Here is a 24,680-nt window from a genome sequence, read left to right on the forward strand (position 1 = left end):
GATGATTTATTAGTAATGAGTTACCAACTTCTATTGTGTTTATTGTTACAATTTGTAACAGTGTAGTAATTTGAAATACTGACAATGTAAATATGTTGAAGTTCTAAAATGTTTCGAAGTAAAGGTTATGGTATGTTTATTATTTAGAAAATTTGTGGGTTATATTCATTGAAACAGTAATTACAAGGTACTTTTTAGATTATGAAGACTCGCAGTCCTCTTTGTCCTCTTTTATCGTCATTTAGTAATGTATGCATTAAGAAATGATACAATGTTTCCTCCGGTGTGATATCACAAAACACAGGACAGACCAAAACTGAAAAACTAACAAAACCACATAATTATAACATATAGTTACAACGGTGCAACAATACCATAACTTGATGAAGAAGTCCATGGGTACAGTAAAAATTTCAAAGTCTCTCAAATGTCCCACATCTCACACAGATGGGAGAAGGAAGAAAAACTCCCTGCCATACCCGACCATGGTCTGACTGAGTCATCCGAAAACTTCGAGCTCTGATCAGCTCTCTGACACCAAGTACTGAGCGTCATCTCTATCCAAACATTTCGACCTCCGTCTCGGTTGCCAACAGCAGGCAAAGCCGGGGATTTTGAGGCCTTCCCTTCAAAAGATTCCCGATCACGCAGTAACAACAGCAGTGAACTGGTGTTTCAGAAATTTTTCCAGATGTTCCTCTGTGCTTTCATGTCCGTCTCCATCAAATCAGAATTGTCCACGGCCCCTATTTAACAGATACAATATCATTTTTCACTGGAGGGCTGCGTACGCGCTGCACGCTGCTCTCTCCTCCCACCTGATTCAAAATTATATTAACATAGATTTCAAAATATATCAACATTAACTTCACATCAAAGAAATTTCCAGCTGCGTGACAACGGTAGCTATATGTGTGGGAGCATTTCAGTTACCTCACGGCCACACACCTGCACAGCTTAACATGGTTACAGAGATGAGAAATCAACTTAAGAGACCACTAATAGAAACTAAGTTTTAACGTTTGACTTTGCAGGATGCTGTTAATTGGTTGGGGTACACATACCTTTATATCCGGATGTTGAGAACTCCCAATCTATATGGGATATCGCATGATGAGTTGAAGAATGATCCCCTGCTGGAACAGCGTAGACTAGATCTCATTCACACTGCTGCCCTCATCCTTGACAAAAACAACCTTGTAAAGTATGATAAAAAAGGTGGAAACTTTCAGGTAAGTGCACAGCTTTAATATCTGCAGTCTTAGCTGATCTATCATCAGGTTGGGAAATTGCACACAACATGACTTAGACAAAGAAAATTCAGAAATCTGAGTTACGCATACTTTTAATGTTTATTTTTAGTTTTGTCTTTTAAATAATCTGAATTTAAATAAGTTCAAAGCTATTGATTTGAAATTAATACATTGCATTATTTACACTGGAGTTTTTATGAAACAGACATTTTACCCCTTTAATTGTAAAATGTCTTGGGCAGGTCACTGATCTGGGCCGTATTGCAAGTCACTATTATATCACACATGAAAGTATGGCCACCTACAATCAGCTTCTGAAACCCACCCTCAGCGAGATTGAGTTGTTCAGAGTCTTTTCACTGTCATCAGAGTTCAAGAACATCACTGTACGAGAGGTAAGTGAATTTAGCAGGCACGCTGGGCCTCAAAGGACTTACTCTTCCTGTAAGGAGTAAGCAGTGAAGCATTCTCCATCAGATTCCTGTGACCCCATGGAACGTCTTAATGTTTAACTAAAGCATCTGTAATTCTACATAGAAATCAGAGTACTGTAGCACAGCTTAGATTTCAATGCTTCTCAAGAGTGGCTGCAGAATATTATGGAGACACTGGATGTCAAATGTCCTAAAGACCAATATGAAGGGGGAAAGTGAACAGCCAGAAGACCTGGTGCACGTTGGTAACAGCATGGGTAGAAAAGGCACAAGGCCTAGCAACATGAATTTAAAGACTGAAGGCTGATTTATACTTGTGCGTACTAACTTGCGCTGTAGCCTACGCAAGTGGGCTACGCCGTTGTGAGCATTTATACTTGTGCGTTGGTGCGTCTGTGTCTCTGCAATTCACCGCCAAGACGCTAGTTGGCAGTGGGGTTTCTACGCCAGTGTGTTGAGTTTCTTCGTGTTGAAACGCAACACAAAGAAACTCAAACTTCAAACAACTTCGACTGGAACTGAAGGAGGGTGAATTTTCTGTGCTTGTCCGGCCACTGAGAGACATGGACAAGGAAATGCATTTCAGATATTTTCGGATGTCGGCAGGTAGATTTGACGATTTGGTTCATTGTCTCCAACCATTTATTTTGCATCAGTGTACGCACAGTATATTCAGAGACTGGCAATCACCATTTGAGCTTTAGCTTCAGGTGGAGGTCAACAGGCTGTAGCAGCTAGCTACAAACTGGCGTCAAGCACAGGGTCCTCCATGATTTCGGAGGTCTGTAAAGCTTTATGGAAAGCATTGCAGCCAGAGTTCCTTCCCTGCCCTTCAGTCGCCCAATGGGAAGCTATTGCAGCGCAGGAGGAAATGCGATGCTACCAAGCAGACCAATCACAGTTGATCGGTCTGCGTCGCCGCAACGCGTAGTTACATTTTGGGAGAGGTGCGCGTTAGGCTACAGCATAGGGTTGGCGTAGAGTGTAGCATAGGGTATGGGACTATGCCGTACCTGCAGTGTACATTTGACGCACAAGTGTAAATCAGCCTTAAATTTAAAGGGTATATTAGAAGCCAGGACCTCAGTGCTAGTGATAGTATGTATAGTAACAGGTTATTAGATCACATGAAAGCATGGCTAACACTGGGACTGGTTCTACAGAAAAGTGGAATTGTAAGACAAGTAGGATGGGTTACACATGGACAGGACTGGAGCCAATACTCTTACTCGCTGCTCAGAAGGATTTCAGCTAGGCTGATGAGGGGCAGGGATTTAAACTAGACTGAGTTGGGGAGATTGAGGAGAAGGAGACAAGGATAGAAATAAAAAAAGAGGAAACTGAAGGAGGACAAAGAGACCCTGGATGCAAGGCAACCAGGATCATAGTGCTCAGGTTTAAACTAGACTGATGAGGGGGAGGGATTTAAACTAGACTGAGTTGGGGAGATTGAGGAGAAGGAGATGAGGATAGGAATAAAAAAAAGAGGAAACTGAAGGAGGACAAAGAGACCCTGGATGCAAGGCAACCAGGATCATAGTGCTCAGGTTGTTAAGGGGCAGGTCTGAAGGATTTCGTCTAAAAACACAATAAGATGAATTAATTATGCAGATAGGAATAAATGGATATGCCAATGGATATGTTTTTAGAGGCATAATCTTACTGTGACTGGTGAAGGGGAGGGATAGGAACAGATTATCCAGGAGACTCAATATTTAGGAATATTGAGCAAAAGGGGGGAAAGGTTGGTGGTATGTGCTTAGTAAAAGAGGAAAACTATACAATAATGAGGAAGGATATTAACTCCAAGAAACTGATAAGAAATCGTCATGATCGCAGCAAAGGAACACTAATGGACAGGAAGTGTTATTCGCAGCTGTATTATAAGACCGCCAAACAATAGTGGTGACGTAGGAAAATGGTGTTAAATAGGAAATTAGAGACCCATTTGCAAGGGTGCAATTATAATTATGAACTTTATTCAACATTTAGATTGAGGAAGTCTGATTACCAATAATAATGTCAAGGATGAATTTCTGGCATACATTTGAGATAACTCTTTTGATCTGTGGTGTTGAGGAGCCAAATAGAAAGCAGATCAATCTAGCCCTTTCTTGCTTTTGTCATTGTAACTGATAAAGTGTAAATTGAAAGCATTAATTAAACAATCCTATTTTGCGAGGTCCCTTGAGGGGGAAAAGTGACCATAACGTGTTAGAATTCTTCATTAAGATATAGAGTGAGAGAATAAAATCCTGAATGTAAATAGTAGAAGCTGAAAGTACAAGGTGTAGGTTGGTTCAGGTAGATTTGACAATGTTATTTAAAGAATTGACAGTGGAGGTAATGACAACCTTTTATAAAGAGCATAGATAGAATATTCATTCCTGTCTGGCACAAAAATAAAACAGCAAAGCTGGTTCAACTGTGGATTTTAAAATAAGTTGGTGACAGAATTAGAATGGAGGAGGATAAATATAAAGACCTGTGAAAGTAGAAAACCTGAGATTTGGGTGCAGTTTAGAGTGCAGTGAGAGAGGATTCAGAGGTTGATTTAGGAAGGAGAAAATAGAGCAACAGAGAAAATATAAGCTAACAGAGAACATAAAGGTATCTGAGGAAATAGTAATGGCAGAGCACTGGGTGAAGAGTAACGGGATCAGACTTTCTCAATGTGGCTTTTTAAAAAGGAAGTCTTGCTTGACAAACCTACTGGGATGTTTTGAGGACATAAATAGATGAGGAAGAATAGGGGGATTTGGCATCTTTGGATTTGCCGTAAGGTCCCACCTAAGATATTAGCATCAAAATGTAGGTACATGGGACTTGGTGAGGTAGTGATCTGGCTGGAGAACTGGTTTGTCAGCAGGAAGCAAGGTGTAGGAGTAAATGGATTGTTCTCCGAGTGGCAAACTGTGACCGGGGACTGGAGCAGCACCACGGATTGGTGCTGGGAATCCAGCTAGTCGTGATATGCTATAACAAAAATAACTTAAATGAGGAAATCAAATATAATGTCTCCAAGTTTGTAGAAGACAAAAAAAATGGGGTGAGAGTGAACTTGAAAGGAATGCAAAGGAGCTCTGGGTCGACTTGAGTAGTTGAGTAAGAAGACAGATGCATGGCAGCCATAGTATAATTTGGAGAAATGTGTCTGGTGACAGTAGCGGGAAGATAGGCCATTATCTGAATGGTAATAGATTGAGAAAGGAGGAGATGCACCCGTTGTTGAAGGTGAACATGCAGATGTAATGGGGGAATTAAAAAAACAAATGGTTTTCTAGCCTTTATAATGAGAGGATTTGTGGTTAGAGCTAGGGATGTCTTGCTACGGTGTGCATAGAAACCTGGTGAGGATGTACTTGGAGTATTGTGTGCAGTTTTAGTCTCAATGTGAGGAAAGATGTTCTTGTATGGTGAGAGTTCAGTGAAGATTTATTAAACTGACTTCTGGGATGTCAGGACAAGAAAGTTTAGGGCATTGAGCCATATGTTCACTACATTTCAGACGGATAAGAGGGGTCTTATGGAATCCCTCAAGATCCGAATGGGACTGCACCGATTACATTCAAGAAGGCTATTCTTGATGACCAGCGAGTCCAGTACTAGATGAGAGCAAGCATTGAAGACTGAGATGAGGAGAAATCCATTCGCTTATAGAGTGATGAAGCTGTGCCACTCTGTCACAGGAATCTGTTGAAGTCACTTTATTTAACATATTCAGGATGGAATTAGATATTGTTCTTTAGGCTAGATAGATAAAATATGGGGAGAAATCTTGAACAGGTTAATGATTTTGGATGACTAGCCATGATTATGCTAAATGCTGGAGTATCTTAAAGGACCAGTGGCCTGCTTCTGTTTTCTATGTAAAGGTACATGTGAGTATATTCAGGGTTGAGGTAGATGTTTGGTCTGCATGGGGATATTGGATGTTAGCGGGATGAAGTTTGAAAGTAAATTGACGCTAACTGTCAGTCTGCGTTCATTTCAGTGGAGGAACAGGCTTGAAGAAGTGTATGCTGGCTCACAGGCTTGTTTATGTTCTAACTCATTTTTACACTTCTTTTCGAACTCACCTTTGCCCCCAACACTTTCAAGTAACAGTAGAGCCTGCAGATGTTACTACGTTATCATGTGCAGAAGCACATTGCAAATCAGTCCAATTGCTATGAAAAACCAGAGAAGAGGAACAAAAGGTCTTCAGTCCTGAATGAAACTCAGTTTCTCCTTCCAGCATTTTCTGTTTTTTATCTTCAGTTTTGGGCTGTAATGAGTTAGTCGCAATACTTTGGCATTATCTCAGAGCTTAACAACAAGTAAAACACAGTTATGTGCCGATTATATTCCACATCTTTGGAACAATGATGAGTTCCCTCTTATCTGTGCCCCTCAGGAAGAGAAACTTGAACTGCAGAAGTTGTTGGAACGTGTTCCTATTCCCGTCAAGGAGAGCATTGAAGAGCCTAGTGCGAAGGTAATGAGAATAACCCAGTTGTTTTAACCAAGTTCTTTGAGTCCTTTTGTGGACTCTGTAGAGTCACATTGTTAGATATGGGGATTTAAGGGCTGCAAGATCACATTATTTGGACATCTGAAATTATTTTTGCATCTGCTCTCCAGAAACCCTTACGGGGGTAATGTACTGGGACAGAATATATTTATATCTATAATGACAGGTTTGAATTATATGGCAGAAAGCAAGATCTCAGGTTTGAAAGACTGGGGAATTGTGTCTATAAGGCATTGTCTACCGGGTGGATGATTGGATGTGACTATTTATTAGAATGGACTGCTGTAACTTGGGAGAAGTGACAATACATCTTGTGGGGGAAAATGGTACTGCGATGTTTTATATGATTGAGTGTACATAAAAATGCACTGCCTTTCTGTTCATATTGGGAGTCTTTCGTCCACGAGTAGGAGGTGCTTTGGCACAATTTATGAGTTTGGTGGTTGGGAATGTTACTGTATATCAGTGTGCCATTCACTAAAGTAGCTGTGCCGTGAGAAGCCGTGCTTGCTTTTACACTTATGACAGTGAGCCTAAGTACAGCTCCAGTGCCGTATTTAAGTTTGCTGCCTGTACCACTGTCATTGGCTGAATCCAAGGTGGTGGCGAATCAGCATTTAGGAGGGAGATTGAAAATCTGGCTGAGCAGTGCCACAACCACCACCTCTCACTCAATGTCAACTAAACCAAGGAACTGATTATTAACCTGAGGAGGAGGAAACAGGACGTTCTTGAGCCGGTCCTTATCTGGGGATCAGTGGTGGAGAGGGTCATCAGTTTTAAATTCCTTGGTGTTATCGTTATCAGTGGATCTGTCCTGGTTCCAGCGCTTCAGGAAGCACAGCAGCGGCACTACTTTCTTAGAAGTTTGCAAAGATTCGGCATATCATCTAAAACTCTGACAAACTTCTATAGATGTGTGGTGGGGAGTATGTTGACTGGCTGCATCACTGCCTGGTATGGAAACACCAATGTCCTTGAATGGGAAAGCCTACAAAAATTAGTGGTTAGTTCATCATGGGTAAAATCCTCCCCACCATTGAGCACGTCTGTACAGAGAGCTGTCGCAGGAAAGTAGCATCCATCACCAAGGACCCCCACCATCCAGGCCATGCTGTCTTCTTGCTGCTGACAACAGGAAGAAGGTACAGGAACCTCAGGACCCACACCAGGTTCAGGAACAATTATTTACCCTCCAACCATCAGGCTCTTGAACCAAGGGATAACTTCACTCAATTTTACTCACTGAACTGTTCCCACAATCTATGGGCTCACTTTCAAGGATACTTCATGTCATGTCCTCTATATTTCTGCTTCTCCGTATTTACACAGCTTGTTGTCTTTTGGACATTGGTTGTTTATCGGTTCTGTTGGGTGCAGTCTTTCAGTGATTCTATTGTGTTTCTTGTACTTACTGTGAATGTCTGCAATGAAATGAATCTCAGAATTCTATATGCTAACATATATGTACTTCGATAATAAATTTACTTCCAACTTTGCTGTGCCTGTGCACAAGAATGCTGAGAGACTGATTCAATATCACGTTTCATAACTGTATCCTGTGTTTCAGATCAATGTGTTGCTGCAAGCCTACATCTCCCAACTGAAGCTGGAGGGATTTGCGCTGATGGCAGACATGGTCTATGTCACTCAGGTGCGTCAGTGGGTACAATGAGTTCATTGCTTAACCTATCAACCATTGAAAGGCCCGGGTAAAGTGAAGGTGGAGAAGATATCTCATGTAGTTGGAAGAGTCTAGGATCAGAATAAAACAGATGAGGAGGAATTTCTTTAGCTAGAGTGTGGCGAATTCGTGGAATTCATTTGCTACAGATGGCTGTGGAGGTCAGGTCATTGGGTATATTTAAAGCAGAGACTGATAGATTCTTTATACGTGATGGTATCAAAGTTTATGAGGAGAGGGCAAGAGTATGAGGTTGAGAGGGAAGAATAAATTCGCCATGATTAAATAGCAAGGTAGACTTGATGGGTTGATTGGCCCAATTCTGCTGCTAAGACTTATGGTTTGCAAATGGTTTTTGTTTCTTATTTATTGTGCAGATTTCGATTTGCTAACACTGTTGTTTTGAAGTTGGATGTGATAGAGCTACTTGCACAAGTATTGAACTTTTGATAAGTTGCCTGTTTCTTAATATTTTTTTCCAATTGTGTCTCAGTCTGCAGGCCGTCTGATGCGTTGCATTTTTGAGATTGTTTTAAATCGAGGTTGGGCCCAGCTGACAGACAAGACTGTGAATCTCTGCAAAATGATTGACAAACGAATGTAAGAAGCCAGCACTAAATCACATTCTGGACTTGTAATAAAAACAAATCATCAGCTGACTACATAAAAGAAAACATGAAATTATTTGACTGTTGTAATTCACCTTTCTCCAGTGGACACTCTTCAAACACGGGTGCCTTTGGGAAGACAACATATTCTGATCACCCACATATTCTGTACTACCTGTCTGTTGACAGTTTCTTTTTTGAGTTAGAACTTGGAGATCCGATATAATAGTTTTGTATAACACAAGGAGAGCATTTAGAGGGTATTTGGTTATTTGAGGATAAAGCCAAGCACGTTTCCTTCTATCACCAGATTTTTAAACAAAAATGTAATCTATTGATTCTGCTGTTATAAATGAATTCTTGTTTCATTACTTTGTTTGTTAGTGCTGATTCATCTGGATCTGCACCATATTTAGTTGTGAGTACCACCTTGGGTTGAATCTGAATCCAGAATGACCTGTTTGACCCAAATCTTGACCCAATATCCAGTTGTTCGTCTATTTTGAACCCACAGTGCTGATGAGTGATTTATCGTTTATGCTTGTGGAATAAACCACTGATGACTTTGTATTTCTGGCAGGTGGCAGTCAATGTCGCCTTTGCGACAGTTCAGAAAGCTGCCAGAGGAAGTTATCAAGAAAATAGAGAAGAAGAACTTCCCATTTGAGCGACTGTATGACTTGAATCATAATGAAATTGGTAAGAACTGTGAAATGATTTACAGCATGACATCTCTGCTGACAGGGTGGGCTTTTATCCTCCATGGTGACTACAGGTTCACTGGTTGGAAATGCGATTGTGTTTGTTTGTGTGTTGGTGATGGGTGTTTCCTTTGTCAAGGTGGATGCTGTTGGTTAGAATTGCAGCAGGACCGTGCTGAAGATTTTACACTTGTAATTTCTCAAGTGGCCTTGATGCTGAAAGTTGAAAGTTGTTGTAGGTGGTTGCCACTGGATGCTGTGGATTGGTCTCCGACTGATTACTTCCGCTTTTGTTTTCCCCCAACCAGGTGAGTTGATCCGAATGCCAAAGATGGGCAAGACAATCCACAAGTACATCCATCAATTCCCGAAACTAGAACTGTCGGTTCACATTCAGCCAATCACACGCTCAACATTGAAAGTGGAACTCACCATCACACCTGACTTCCAGTGGGATGAAAAGGTAGTGTGAGTCAGGGTTTCTCTCTGTAGAAGAAAATCCAGTTGCAAACTTAGTTTATCAGGCTTCTTTTAAAATCAAAACGTCCAATTGGCCTTGTATGTCCAATTGCTTACCTCAGAATTGTTAACTATAATGTTTGAAAGGTGAAGGTAGATTGCTTGCTGTTCTTTATCTGAAAGAATTGAGTTGATAGCTTTTGCTAATCTCTTTCCTCGCTCTCCATTCCTACAGATTCACGGATCCTCCGAGGCATTCTGGATCCTTGTTGAGGATGTGGACAGTGAAGTCATTCTACACAATGAGTACTTTCTGCTGAAAGCAAAATACGCCCAGGATGAACATCTGGTCATGTTCTTTGTACCTGTCTTTGAGCCCCTCCCTCCACAATACTTCATCAGAGTTGTGTCTGATCGCTGGCTCTGTAAGTAACCTTGTATTTCAAATGGCAGCTGATATGGGCAAATATACTTACTTCAGTACATAACTGTCAGCCATCAGCAGCACTAGTCAATTTACTCTTATCCCAGCTAATATAGATTAAAGTTAACTGGTTTTAGTAAGGCCAAATTTAAGAACAATCTCTTTATGACTACAGGAAGATGCCTGAAACCATTTGAGAGTTGTAAAGTTGTTTGGTGCAAGTCTTGAACTTGTTCATTCCCACTGTGATGCGTACCTATGCTGATTCTAGTTCCCCATATTAGAGCCTTAGTGCTCTACTTTCCAATTCTAAGAACCAGTGCAAAAGCATCCTCCTTTACCACTTCCTGTTACGATTGGTTACCCCTCTGATTTCCTTTAAATTTCTCCCCTCATCATAGAACTGTTCATATCCCCATCCTGGGAGAACAATTACAACCATCTGCCCTATCTGTGCTCCTCATAAGTTTATAAAACTCCAGTCAGCTTCCAGTAAAACAAAACAGCCTTTGTAATCTCTCAAAAACACGAGAGATTCTGTAGAAGCTGGAGATCCAGAGTAACTCACACATAAAATGCTGGTCATGGCAGCTATGGAGGGGAATAAAGAGCCAATGTTTTGGACCGAGACCTAAAATGTCAGCTCTTTATTACTCTCTATAGATGTTGTCTGACCTATTGAGTTCCTACAGCATTTTGTGTGTGTGACTGTGATCTCTCCATTCCAGGCAACATCCTAGTGAATCTCTTCTATACTCTCTCTATTGCTGCCATATGCTTCCTGTGTTGTGGTAGCAAGAACTTGGAGTATTGTGTGTACACAATACTACCAAGTGAAGCCTGACCAATGTTTAGTATAGCTGCAACATGACAATGAATGTAGAAGTTTGTCAATTTTTATACTAAATGCTTCAGCCTATGAAGCAAGCATGTCAAATGCTGCCTTCACTACCCTATCCACCTGTGTCACCATAGAGTTATGAACTTGCATCTCAAGGTTCCTCTGTACATCAACTCTCCTGAGGTCCTTGCCATTTCCTGTATGTCCTGTTAGTATTTGTTGTCCCGAAAGTAATCACCTCATGTTTATCTGGATGAAATTCTGTGTCCTTCTGCATTCTTTTAGAACCACTTTCACTATTTATAGTCTCATCAATTTTTGTGTCGCTTGCAAGCTGGCAGCATGGTAGCATTTAGCACAACAGTTTACAAGTGGCAGCTTTTAGGTTTTAATTCCTGCAGCTGTCTGTAAGGAGTTTGTAAGTTCTCCCTGTCACCACTTGGGTTTCATCCAGATGTTCTGATTCCGTTCTGCATTCCAAAGATGTACAGGTTAGGGTTAGCAAGTTGTGGGCATGCTGTGTTGGTGTGGGAAGCATAGCGACACTTACAGCTGCCCCCAGAACATCCTTGGAATGTGTTGGTCATTGATGCAAACGATGCATTTCACTGTATGTTTCGATGTACGTGTGACAAATAAAACTAATCCCATCAGTCTCTGCATCCAACACGTTGTCCTCCACAGTTTCCGCCATCTCCATAGGGATCCTACCACTAAACATATCTTTACCCCCCCCCCCCCCAACCCCTGCTTTCCACAGGGATCTGCATTTCCTTTGTCCATTCGATTCCCCCCCCCCCCCCAATAATCTCTACAAGTCGCCCGAGTGCTACATCTGCTTATACACCATTTTCCTCCCTCCATTCAGGGACCCAGGAGAGGCAACAATTCTACTGGGGTTGCCTATTGTGTCCGATCCTCCTGGTGCAGCCTCCTCTACACTGGTGAGATCCATTGTAAACTGGGGGGGACCATTTCGTCGAACACCTCCACACCATCCGCCACAAGTGGCCAAACATTTAAATTCCAATTCTCATTCCCGTTCCAATCCATGGCTTTCTCTTGTGTCAGGATGAGGCCACCCTCAGGGTGGAGGAGCAACGCCTTGTGTTCCATCTGCGTAGCCTCCAACCTGATGGCATGAATATTGATTGCTCCATCCAGTAAACAAATTTCCCTCACCTCCTTCCCCTATTCTCTATTCTGACCTTTTACATCTTTTCACCTAACTGTTACTTCCCCTGGATCGCCTCCTCCTTCTCTTTTTCCTATGGTCCACTCTCCCCTCCCATCAAATTCCCTCTCCAGCCCTTGAACTTCCCCATCCGGCTTCACCTATAACCTTTCCAGTTAGCCTCCTTCCCCTTCCCCAATCTTTTTATTCTGCAATCTTCCACCTTCCTCCTCAGTCCTGAAGAATGGTCTCAGCCTGAAATGTCGACTATCTATTCGTGCTGAATTCATCCAGCATTTTGTGTGTGTTGCTTTCTAGCATCTGTAGACTTTCCCGTACTTACAAAACTAATTTTTTTTTAATCTTTAAAGCTTAAAAATCAATCCACCTACATTTTCATCCAGATCGTTCAACAACCAGCAAAGGCACTGTACTGATCCATGCGGTGCACTGCTAGTTATGGACTTCCAGTCGGAAAAGCACCCCTTGACCTCTCCTCTATCTCCTGTCACCAAGCCAAAGTTAGTTTGCCAACACACCTTGGATCCCACGCATCCTAAACTTCCGGACCATACTGCTGTGTTGGTCTTTGTCATAAAGCCTAGCTGAAGTCCATGATGTTTTCTGTAGATCTATTTAACAACTTTTGTTCTTATTGTATTTTGTTTTGCCAACCCTGTTGAAAGAGAATCCCATTATTTCCCTTGCAGCCTGTGAGACTCAACTTCCTGTTTCATTCCGACATCTGATTCTTCCAGAGAAGTATCCTCCTCCCACAGAGCTCCTGGATTTACAGCCATTGCCCGTGTCAGCGCTGCGGAACAGTGCTTTTGAACACCTCTATCAGGATAAGTTCCCCTTCTTCAACCCAATCCAAACACAAGGTACTACCTCTGTCATCCAGCGTGTCACCTGTCTTAGTGGTTTGTGTGAACTTGTTTGCTTGACAGCAGTTATAAATTTATTTTTAAGAACATGTACAAGTGGATATAGATATATTATTAAATTTTATCTGCTCAATCAATGGCGAAATGGGTGGTAAGACTGACCAAGGAAGGAACAGAAATGTTGTACATATCTGAGCGGAAAAGTCTGAATTGTCACCTTCATTACAAAACACTGACTGAAATGCTGCTTCAATCCTAAGCAATTGATTCCTTCTGTCAGCAAGGTGTTCTACAAAGTTTTACTGTTCTTAACTGTCATATTGTCCCAGTCGACCTCCCAATGTTTAGCTTGCCAGTGTGAGTTAAATTTAAAGAATTTGCCAGTTCTGTAAAAAAAATTGTCACATTGAGTTTTTTCTTAAATCTTCTTTCATGGGATTCACTACAAAAATCACCATTTATAGTCGATCCCCAACTGTAATAGAATGAGCAACTTGCAATGCCATCTCATTTCAAAAGATGCTACCCCCACCCGCTACAAATCTGGAATCGTGCTTGCGCTCGACTAATAAACAGACCAGTTTCCATCCATTAAAATGTGTGAACTAGTTGCTTTTTTTGTTAAAGCAGTAATCTGATGGTTTCATAGTCACTATTGCTGATACAACTTTTTAATTCTAGACTTCTTTAATTTAGTTTAGTTAATTAAGTAAAATGAAGTTGTCCTCTTGTAGGGTAGGCTATGAACTCATAAACACGAGGACTGCTTCATTGAGCACAACAGACGGGATTTCCCGGTGACCACCCATTTTAATTCTGCTTCGCATTCCCATTCTCACATGTCAATCCATGGCCTCGTCTACTGCCAGGTTGGAGGAACTGAAGAGAACGGTTCCATGTTCCAAATGAGTAGCCTCCAATCTGACAGTGTGAACCTCAATTTCTCTAACTTCCTGTAATTTCTTCCCCATCCTCCTCCTCTCTTTTCAATTTCCCTTTCTGACTCCACCTCCACCCCTTATTTATCCCTTCCCTTCTCATCACCTGTCCATCATCTCCTTCTGGTGCTCCTCTTCCTTCCCTATCTTCCATGGTCCACTGTCCTCTGCTATCGTATTCTTCTTCCTTCCTGATATTTGAAATAGCTGATGGTCCTAATTGCAGTGACAGAAGTTGAGGGTGGTGAATGTAAACCTGCTCTCACTTGCTGCACGTCCTTCATAGGTGAGAGGTTTAACTGAGTGATTTCTGTTCTGCTTGATTCATTCTGATTGACAGCCTGTGGTCATAAAATTAGATTTGATTTGATTATGAGGACACTGAAGAAATATTTCTTTGTTTCCAGTCTTCAACGCAGTTTATAACAGCGATGACAATGTGTTTGTGGGGGCCCCCACGGGCAGTGGGAAGACTATTTGTGCGGAGTTTGCTATCCTGCGAATGCTTTTGCAGAACTCTGAAGGCCGCTGTGTGTACATTACTCCAATGGAGGCTCTTGCTGACCAGGTAAAATTGTGTGCTATAAATCGTGTGTGATAAACGTGTCTTGGAAATTAAAGGAAAAAACATATTCAGATAACACACACAAAATGCTGGTGGAACGCAGCAGGCCAGGCAGCATCTATAGGAAGAGGTACAGTCGATTGCACCTCTTCCTATAGATGCTGCCTGGCCTGCTGCGTTCCACCAGCATTTTGTGTGTGTTGCTTGAATTTCCAGCATCTGCAGATTTCCTCATCTTAACATATTCAGATGTTGTTTTGATTGTTCTCAGAAACATACTCCTTTATATTTCCATGAAGTACTTGAATTAGTACTTTAAGACATTGTACCATGCAACCAGGGAAGAAGCTATTTTGCTGCAACTCCGTGGTCCAGTGCGGTAAAGATGCTAGGTTGTTAGCACAGGTTTCTGCGCCTATTTTGCAGTGGACAAATGGCTTCCTGTTCTTTGAGTGTTCCTGAGAAAGGAGACTTGGTGCTTCCCAGACAGGAAGAGGTAATTTATATCCAGATTAAATTTAGATAATTACATTTGCATGTATTTGTATTGTCAGTTGAGAGGTGACAATACCCGTTATTAAAGTCTCTGGTTCTGTTAAATGGAGGGTCAGTGTTGATTGGGCTCTTTTTGGCCAATGCTGAAAGATTGAATGAGTGGGGTATGCTCAGGGAAATTGTGGAACATATCGGTGAGTAAGTGCAGCTCCGGGAATGCCATCTTCCTTGCTGCTCAGCCCGCCATTTGGACAATGCCCACGTATCGTGGCCTTGGGTATTTATTGTTCTTGACCATTCTATGTTTCGATATTGGATATTCTGGAAAGGACTAGAATATAAAAGCAAGGATGTAATGTTGAGGCTTTATAAAACACTGGAGAGGCCTCACTTGGAGTATTGAGAAAGCAGTTTTGGGGCCCTTATTTTAGAAGGGATGTGTTGGAGAGGGTGTCAAAGGAGGTTCGCAAAAATGATTAGGACTGAGATGAGGCATTTCTTTAGCCAGTGAGTGGTGAGTCTGTGGAATTCATTGTCATAGGCGGTTGTGGAGGCCAAGTCTTTAAGACAGAGATTGATAGATTCTTGATTGGTTCAGGGCGTGAAGGGAGAAGGTGGGAGTTTGGGGTCCAGAGGGAAAATGGATCGGCCATGATGATATGGCGGAGCAGATTCGATGGGCCAAATGGCTGAATTCTGCTTCTATATCTTATGGCTTATGGATATTGCAGCCTTCCAGTGAAGGTCGAGTTACTTTAATGAAGGCTGTGTGCATCGCATTCCTGTGCTGATCGGGATTAACCAGATATTGATTGGGATTAATAGTGGATGTGATATCATGATGCTTGGAGTCTTGAGCATGTCTGACTTTTATTTCCATTTCTGGGTGATGCGTTTAAGGGTAGATGTAAAGGATTTAAAAGGAGTCCAAAAAGATACACAGAAATGATTCTGGGAATAATGAAGTGTAGTTATGTGGATAGACTGGAAAATCTGGAATTCTTCTCCTTGGAGCAGAGGAGGATGCAATGGGATTTGTTTTGGATCATGGAGCTATATAGAAGAACTAAAAACTTGGGAACAAAAAATAAAGGTGTGACACAAGAAGTGTCGATCACACTGCTGGGAGAAGAGTGGAGGCAGATTCAGTTGTAGCTTTCAATTGGAGCTGGATGAATATCAGGGCAATGGGGTGAGGGTGGGAAGTTGAATTAACTGGATTGTTCTTGCAAATGGATTTCCTCTGTACTGTAACCAAGCAGTGATTTTGCCTCCTCAGGTTTATACAGACTGGTATGAGAAGTTTCAACAAAAATTGGGCAAGAAAGTTGTCTTGCTAACTGGGGAGACCAGCACAGATCTCAAACTGCTGGGCAAAGGGAACATCATTATCAGCACCCCAGAGAAATGGGACATCCTTTCCAGGCGATGGAAACAGAGGAAAAATGTCCAGAACGTAAACCTCTTTGTTGTGGATGAAGTTCATCTGATTGGTGGAGAGAACGGGGTAAGATAACAGAGGAAGGAAAGCAAAAGCTGCAGATGATGAAGATCTAAAATAAAAGCAAAATTCACTGTTAATACTCAGCAGATCAGACAGAGGAACAGTTTGATTGAAACTAGATATCGAGTCATACAGCATAGAAAGCAGGTCCCATGGCCCACTAAATCCACCCCTTTTCACTGATCCAAATGTAATCGTATTTGACCTGTCCTTATATCCCAGTTGCTCTTTCTAGAATGTAGAGTTTAGATTCTAACCTTCATCTATATACTTAGGACAATTTAGAATGGAAATTTAATTAACCAACCAACTAGCATTTAATTGGGATGTGGAAGAAACACGAGGTATCCAGGGGGGAACCCACACACTTACAACTGCAGTCAGGAAGTCAGGCCTCTAGAGTGGTAAGATAGCAGCTCTACTATCTCAAACGTTCAAAGTAAATTTATTGTCTAAGTCCCATATACAGACCTGAGGTTTATTTTATTGTGGGCATTCACAGTAAATACAAAGAAACACAATAGAAACAATGAAAAACAGCACACAAAAAGATTGACCACTGTACCTCCACCCCCAAAAAGTTATTATCAGAGAGGTTTTCATTTGATGACAAGAGGAAAACCAAGAGAAGGTGAAAAACACAAATAACAGTGCTGCCAACAGAGAGGGGGTGGTGAAGGCCTGTTGATAGAGGGAGATAGATTGAAGTTTTAAGATAGTACTTTCTGCAACTTTGATAACTTGCTGGCGGTAAACAAAACCGTAAACTACTTTATTAATCAGACTTTTTCTCAGCAATGATCACTGCAATCAATAGCTTGTAACCTCCCTGTCGAAGCTGAGCTTTTGAACCGTGTGTACGACCTGGCATTTTTGTGGTGTGAACTGAAGTCTTCAGGGTGCAGGATGGTTGTGGCGTGACGTGTATGGGCCGAATCTGTGCCCAAGAGTGGAGAATGGGCTAATGTTTGGCTATTGCTGGTGCAGACTTGCAGGCGATTCGAAGCGGCAGAAACGAGCGGCAAGGCCGGGTCCAAGACTGAGGAATGACCCACTGTTTGGCCGAGCCAAATGGAGACGGTGGGGCCCATGCCCAACAGCGTATCAAAGCAGCAGGGCCCAGGTCCAAGAGTGATGAAGAACCCAGTCTTTGCCAGTTAATCACCGTGCCAGATTGAAAAGGTCAGGGTTTCAAGTTCAAGTAGAAGTGGGCAGAGCGAGGTTGTGACAGAGTTGGGACATGCAAAGCGGAGGGGTTTCTGAGCCTGCCTGCCAAAACCAAGGGTGAGGTCTGATCGATCTAGGTGCCGGGCCGATTTGGAAAGGTCGGGTACGGGCCGAGTCATGGTGGCAGGGTCCAGGCCCAGGGGGTATCGATGCGACGGAGCACAAGTTTTAGAGTGAGGAATGGCAATTTAAACACCAGGCCAGGTGGATTGAAAAGGCAATGTGTCGGGACCAGAGGCCACACTCTTTGCTGGCTAAGGCTGAGGCTCTGGGCCTGCTCCTGACTTCATGTCTGCAAGCTCAGTGACATTTTGCTCCACTGTATGACGAACTGGGGCTGCACTTCGTGTCCATGGACTCACTTCATTCTGAATGCTGTTGCTTCCTTTTATTGTTAACACAACTTGCACCTGTTTTGCTCTCTGCACATTTTAAAAATTGGTCTTTTGGGTTTCTTGTTCTGTGGCTGCCTGTAAGGAGACGAATCTGAAGGTTGTATATAGTGTACATACTCTGATAATGGATATACTTTGACCTTTGAAACTGGGCATACACGAGAATACGGGAAGCTGATCAGGCAGCAAGAGAAATGGAGTCCATATGATTATTTCAACAGTTGTCGGAAAGTAGGCAATGTGCCCCCCCCCCCCCCCCATTACTACATTTTATGTAAGAAATTGTTGAAAAATATGCAGGAAGGCTATTTATTAGTACTAAATATGTACTATAAATTGATTGGCTGTAATTACAGTCAGGATGCATGGCTGAAGTTGATAATTGGATAAAACAGTACAACCCCCTGTGGGTTCTGATACCTTTATTCGTTTTCTCCATTTTTAGCCCGTTCTGGAAGTTATTTGTTCCCGAATGCGATACATCTCCTCCCAGATTGAGCGGCCGATCAGGATTGTGGCTTTAAGTTCGTCATTATCAAATGCAAAAGATGTGGCACATTGGCTTGGCTGCAGCACCACAGCGACTTTCAACTTCCATCCCAACGTGCGGCCTGTCCCCCTGGAGTTGCACATACAGGTATGGTGGTGCAGGCACAGGAAGCACAACCAGACGTATCACCAGCTCCTAACTCTTATCACAATTTTGAATAATCCAGTCCTAAGGCTTCTAATATTTAGTCAAATTTTATTTGATTACAACACAAGGAATTAGACAAACGTTAATCAGATGTCAAAGGGATCTAAGAAACTAGAAATTTTGTTTGTTGTGTATTCTCTTTACTGCAACCTTTGAAAGCTTCTGAGTAATTGAACTGTATTGACCTGCTTCTCTCCCAAGGTTAGTGTTGAATGAACTCGGTAGGTGAAGCATGTGAGGGTTAGGGTTGCGTAGTTGTTCTCCATATTCCTGATTGATGAACCGAACATTCAGTGCCTGATAGCTATCCAGGAACCCCTGATGCAAAGTGCATATTGTTGAAGAAGGCAGGGGGAGGGTGGTACTTGGTTCAGTGTTGTGGTACTGTGGGCTCGCGGTAAGGAATGGGAATTTGAACACGGTACTGGAGGGTGAGTGTCCTGTGGAATTCATGCCACATTAACGGGCAGCATCTGCATGAGAAAATTATTGAGGCTGAGGTGTAGAAGCAGGAAACAATTGACGTTTCTTAAATCTTTTACTCTGCAGGGCTTCAATGTCAGCCACACTCAGACACGACTGTTGTCCATGTCCAAACCTGTCTACCATGCCATCATGAAGCACTCACCCAAGAAACCAGTCATTGTCTTTGTCCCCTCCCGCAAGCAGACCAGGCTGACAGCCATCGATATCCTTACATTCTGCGCTGCTGACATTCAGCCACAAAGGCAAGTTGTGTTAACTTTATAAAAAATGTTCTTTTTAAATAATCTTTGTTTTTTTTTCCAGTGCAAGAGGATGAGTACAGGAGTAGCAATGACTTATTACAATTATAAAATCGCCTTGGATATTGTGTACACCTTGGTTCCTAAAGAAAGGATCTGCATGTCATAGTGGGAGAGATTCACGGGACTTGATCAGAGATGGCAGGGTTTCTGTGTGAAGGAGCTATTGAATAGACAAGATTTCTGTTCTCTGGAATTTAGAAAAGTGAGGGGAGGTATTGTTGAAACTTAAAAAAAAAATCTAATGTGGCTTGGATGGGTGGATATAGGGAGAACATTTCCCTTAGCTGAGGAGTCTAGAAACTGTGGTCTGAGAATGAAGATAGGCCAATTAGGACTGAGATGAGATTTTCTTTGCACACAATCTAGTGAGTTCTCTACTTTGCTTCGTTGTGTTCATTCAACACAGAGATTGATAACTTTGTAGCCTTTTCAGGAATTGAGGGATGTGGGGGCAGCATATGAACGTGGTAGATCACCAGCGACATTCTTGGTGAGTGGTGCAGAAGGCTCAGAGGGCTCCTCCTTTTTTTATGTAAAACAGTTTCTGCTCTGGGTATAATACTGTGATGTCTTGTTTATCCTGAACCTTAAGTCTTCAGTCAGGCTAGGTTTAACCTCAGTATCTAGTTTGGTGTTAGATTTTTTTTGGAAGAGAATGTCCATATTCTGTGTTACTGATCAAGTTGATCTAGAGTCTTTGTTGCTTTCTTCCGTGGTCTCCAGGTTTTTGCACTGTACAGAGAAAGATTTGATTCCATATCTTGAGAAACTCAATGACAACACACTAAAGGAGACACTTGCTAATGGAGTCGGTTATCTGCACGAGGGACTCAACCTGACAGAACGTAGGATTGTGGAGCAGCTTTTCCGTTCTGGTAAGGCCCAATTTACTCTCAGTACATGGTTCTTTATGGTTTTAGAAACATCAAATGCATCAGATAAATCAAATTATCTAATGCTTTTAGCAGTGCTTTCTTTCCAAATGGATAATAAGTCTTGCCTTCTCTTCCATTGTCCCTTGTTTGCATTTCCTCATTCCTCTCTCTTCTTGCTCCTGGCGTAGGGTGAGAATGAAAAAAATGTCAACACGCCTTTTGTCTTCACAGATGCTGTTTGACCCACTGAGTTCTATAATCATTATGCTTTTGTTCCATTTTTCACAGTTTTGGATTCATCCAGCCAGCTCACCTTAACCTTCTGGACCTGTCTTATCTGTGGGGCCATGTCTAATTCCTCACAGGAATCCTGTCCATCACACTCTGACAGTTCTCTCTTGTTCCATCTCTTCTTCTCCCCTCTTTTTTCCTCTCCTTCCCACACCCACACCTACTCTCACTCTCTCCATAGTCATGTTTTCATTATTTGACACAGAAAATGTCTCTATTACATTCATCCATTAAAAAGACAAATGCTACATTGTCTTTAAAAATATTTGACTGTGTGTAAATATTTTTCCTCATTTTGCTCATCATTGCTCCCAGGTGCAGTGCAGGTGGTGGTGGCATCTCGTAGTCTGTGTTGGGGAATGAATATCTCCTCCCACCTTGTCACCATCATGGATACTCAGTACTATAATGGGAAAATTCATGCGTGAGTATTTTCATTTTACGAACTTGTTATCTCAGTCATTTCCAAATTTTAAGAGAATGAAGTGGAACACTTCTGAGAATGTTGTTTTAAGACACTGCAATGTCGCAGATGATCTAAATTGACTCTTGCTGCTCCCAAGCTCCCTTTTTCCCCCCTTTATTTGTTGTAGTTTAAAACTGTCTCAAGCAGCTGTGCGATTTGAACACAAAAACCAGCCCTGCTGATGATCACACCCATGACATTAGTCCCATTTACCAAAGCTTGGTCCATCAGGCATTGTGTCCCAAATTTCAGCATATTTCTACTTCTTTAAAAAGTTCTTTCTCATATCCTCTCAAAAAGAACTTTAAGCCTCACTGCAAGAAAAATTTTCCTATTGTCTGCTCATGATTTTCCTTACCACTGTCAGATCTGTACTATCCAGGACATGCCCTCTTCTTGTTACTATCATTGGGGAGGAGGCACAAACGCCTGAAGACCTACAGTCATCGATTCAGGAATAGCTTCTTCCCTTCTCTTCATCAGTTTTCTGAGCAATCCAGGAACCAAGGAACACTTTGCACTATGTATTTTACAATTTATAGTAACTGTTTTTGCAGCGTACTACTGCCACAAAACAAGTACATTTCACAGTGTTAATAAACCTCATTCTGATTCTCCAAGCGAAGCAAAAGCAGTCCGTTCTGTTCCTGCGCTGCTTTATGCACTTTATCTCACCAACACAAAGGCTTTCTCATAACTACTTTAAGCAGCAGAAGGCTCTCAGGATAAATATCAGTGAAATGCCATGGGTTATGTTGTTCCCTTGCTCCTTGTGTTTGAACATTTAGTACAGCTCTGGAACAGGCCTGTCAGCCAATCTAACTCATCCCATCTGCTTGCATAAGGTCCATAAACTCTTCCCTGCCTGTTCATTTGGTTTTCTAAATGCCTCCTAAACATTAGTGTCCTATCTGTTTCTACCATCTTCCCTAGCAGTACAATCCAGTCACCTACCTCTTTATTTTAAAAAAATTTGCTGATACATCCCAATTTATCAATATTTCTTTAATTTCTGTACCATATCACGAGATCTTTAGATCCAAGTGTGGGCATGTGAAGGTCGTGAGTTCGAGCCCCAGCCAAGGCAGTGTGTTGTGTCCTTGAGCAAGGCACTTAACCACACAGTGCTTTGCGACGACACTGGTGCCAAGCTGTACCGGTCCTTGCCCTTCCCTTGGATAACACTGGTGTCGTGGAGAGGGGAGACTTGCAGTATGGGCAACTGCTGGTCTTCCATACAACCTTGTCCAGGCCTGCACCCTGGAGGGTGAAGACTTTCCAAGTGCAGATCCATGGTCTCGCAAGACTAAGGATGCCTTATTATTTAGATCCAAGTGTACTTTATTTTGTTCAACACTGTCTTGATCACTGGATCTACCTATTGATCTCTTAAAGAATTCCAGTTAGCGTATCGACAATTCACAGCAGGTGTGTTGTACGAAGCAGACTGACAATTTTCAGAAGTAGATGATTTGTTGATCATGATCGCTAGTGCACAAATATAAAGAAATCTATGCTTAGAAAATATGCAGGCTTCTGAATACTTGGGTTCCAATTGACTTGTATTTTCATTATGTTAGGTATGTGGATTATCCCATTTATGATGTTCTACAGATGGTGGGACGTGCTAACCGGCCCTTACAGGACGATGAAGGACGTTGTGTAATAATGTGTCAGGGGTCAAAAAAGGTGAGCACAATAGGTTCTTAATAAAGTGCACCTTTGTTGGTTAGTTCTGAATGACCATTCAAGTTGCTGACGCTTACCTACAAAGTTATCAAAGCTTGCATTCATTCTTTGTTCCAGGATTTCTTCAAGAAGTTCTTGTATGAGCCACTACCAGTCGAGTCCCATCTTGATCATTGCCTACACGACCATTTCAATGCTGAGATTGTCACCAAAACCATAGAAAACAAGCAAGACGCTGTGGACTACCTCACTTGGACCTTCCTTTACCGAAGGATGACCCAGAATCCAAATTACTACAATTTACAGGGTGTGCTATACAGATTAAACTTAAAGCGAACTTTGGATTACTTATTCAGCAAAATTGTTTCACTGGCACTTGCATCATGGAGTCCCGAGCCTAGGTTATGGAGCAGAGTTTAAACATAAAATCATTTGACCAAAGGGTGCCAGTGCCAGTGAGACTGAAGCGTTGTGGCAGTGTCAGAGGTACCATCTTTCAGATCAGATATTAAGGCGGGGTTCTTCCTGACCTTTAGGGTTGATGTTTTATTAAAAATTGAAGGATAATTGTAGACTAATGGTAGAGTTCTATCTGATATGCTGCCAACCTTTTCCTCAAACAACATAAACATGATCTGGTCATTTGACTCTTGCTGTTTGTGGAAACTTGAACAATTCAGCTGCTATATTTACTGGAATGCCGCAGCGACTACCCTTTGGTGATGTAGGACTCTGCAAGCGTTAATACAAGTGTGGGTTCTTTCTTCCTCCTTTCCTGTTCTCAATCATTCTGCAACTAGTGGGGTACCGCAAGGCTCAGTGCTGGGACCCCAGTTGTTTACAATATATATTAATGACTTGGATGAGGGAATTAAATGCAGCATCTCCAAGTTTGCGGATGACATGAAGCTGGGTGGCAGTGTTAGCTGTGAGGAGGATGCTAAGAGGATGCAGGGTGACTTGGATAGGTTGGGTGAGTGGGCAAATTCATGGCAGATGCAATTTAATGTGGATAAATGTGAGGTTATCCACTTTGGTGGCAAAAATAGGAAAACAGATTATTATCTGAATGGTGGCCGATTAGGAAAAGGGGAGGTGCAACGAGACCTGGGTGTCATTATACACCAGTCATTGAAAGTGGGCATGCAGGTACAGCAGGCGGTGAAAAAGGCAAATGGTATGCTGGCATTTATAGCGAGAGGATTCGAGTACAGGAGCAGGGAGGTACTACTGCAGTTGTACAAGGCCTTGGTGAGACCACACCTGGAGTATTGTGTGCAGTTTTGGTCCCCTAATCTGAGGAAAGACATCCTTGCCATAGAGGGAGTACAAAGAAGGTTCACCAGATTGATTCCTGGGATGGCAGGACTTTCATATGAAGAAAGACTGGTTGAACTGGGCTTGTACTCATTGGAATTTAGAAGATTGAGGGGGGATCTGATTGAAACATATAAAATCCTAAAGGGATTGGACAGGCTAGATGCAGGAAGATTGTTCCCGCTGTTGGGGAAGTCCAGAACGAGGGGCCACAGATTGAGGATAGAGGGGAAGTCTTTTAGGACCGAGATTAGGAAAAACTTCTTCACACAGAGAGTGGTGAATCTGTGGAATTCTCTGCCACAGGAAACAGTTGAGACCAGTTCATTGGCTATATTTAAGAGGGAGTTAGATATGGACCTTGTGGCTACGGGGTCATGGGGTATGGAGGGAAGGCTGGGGCGGGGTTCTGAGTTGGATGATCAGCCATGATCATAATAAATGGCGGTGCAGGC

The 24,680-nt window shown here is 42.2% G+C and overlaps 1 protein-coding gene across 1 annotated transcript in view; it reads left to right on the forward strand.

Annotated features, from left to right (window-relative positions):
* snrnp200 (small nuclear ribonucleoprotein 200 (U5)) overlaps positions 1–24,680 on the forward strand; it is a 63,412-nt gene that overhangs the window by 28,756 nt on the left and 9,976 nt on the right. Inside the window, exons 21-37 of the mRNA XM_072266371.1 lie at positions 1,035–1,232; positions 1,496–1,648; positions 6,084–6,164; positions 7,771–7,854; positions 8,378–8,484; positions 9,073–9,191; positions 9,502–9,656; positions 9,888–10,077; positions 12,802–12,975; positions 14,324–14,484; positions 16,256–16,483; positions 18,548–18,739; positions 19,349–19,527; positions 20,311–20,462; positions 21,069–21,177; positions 22,800–22,908; positions 23,026–23,215. Coding sequence (XP_072122472.1) covers positions 1,035–1,232; positions 1,496–1,648; positions 6,084–6,164; positions 7,771–7,854; positions 8,378–8,484; positions 9,073–9,191; positions 9,502–9,656; positions 9,888–10,077; positions 12,802–12,975; positions 14,324–14,484; positions 16,256–16,483; positions 18,548–18,739; positions 19,349–19,527; positions 20,311–20,462; positions 21,069–21,177; positions 22,800–22,908; positions 23,026–23,215 — 2,581 coding nt within the window. The remainder of the gene's footprint in view (positions 1–1,034; positions 1,233–1,495; positions 1,649–6,083; positions 6,165–7,770; positions 7,855–8,377; positions 8,485–9,072; positions 9,192–9,501; positions 9,657–9,887; positions 10,078–12,801; positions 12,976–14,323; positions 14,485–16,255; positions 16,484–18,547; positions 18,740–19,348; positions 19,528–20,310; positions 20,463–21,068; positions 21,178–22,799; positions 22,909–23,025; positions 23,216–24,680) is intronic.

This window comes from Mobula birostris, chromosome 8 (genome assembly GCF_030028105.1).
Source record: "Mobula birostris isolate sMobBir1 chromosome 8, sMobBir1.hap1, whole genome shotgun sequence".
NCBI classification, from domain to species: Eukaryota; Metazoa; Chordata; class Chondrichthyes; order Myliobatiformes; family Myliobatidae; genus Mobula; species Mobula birostris.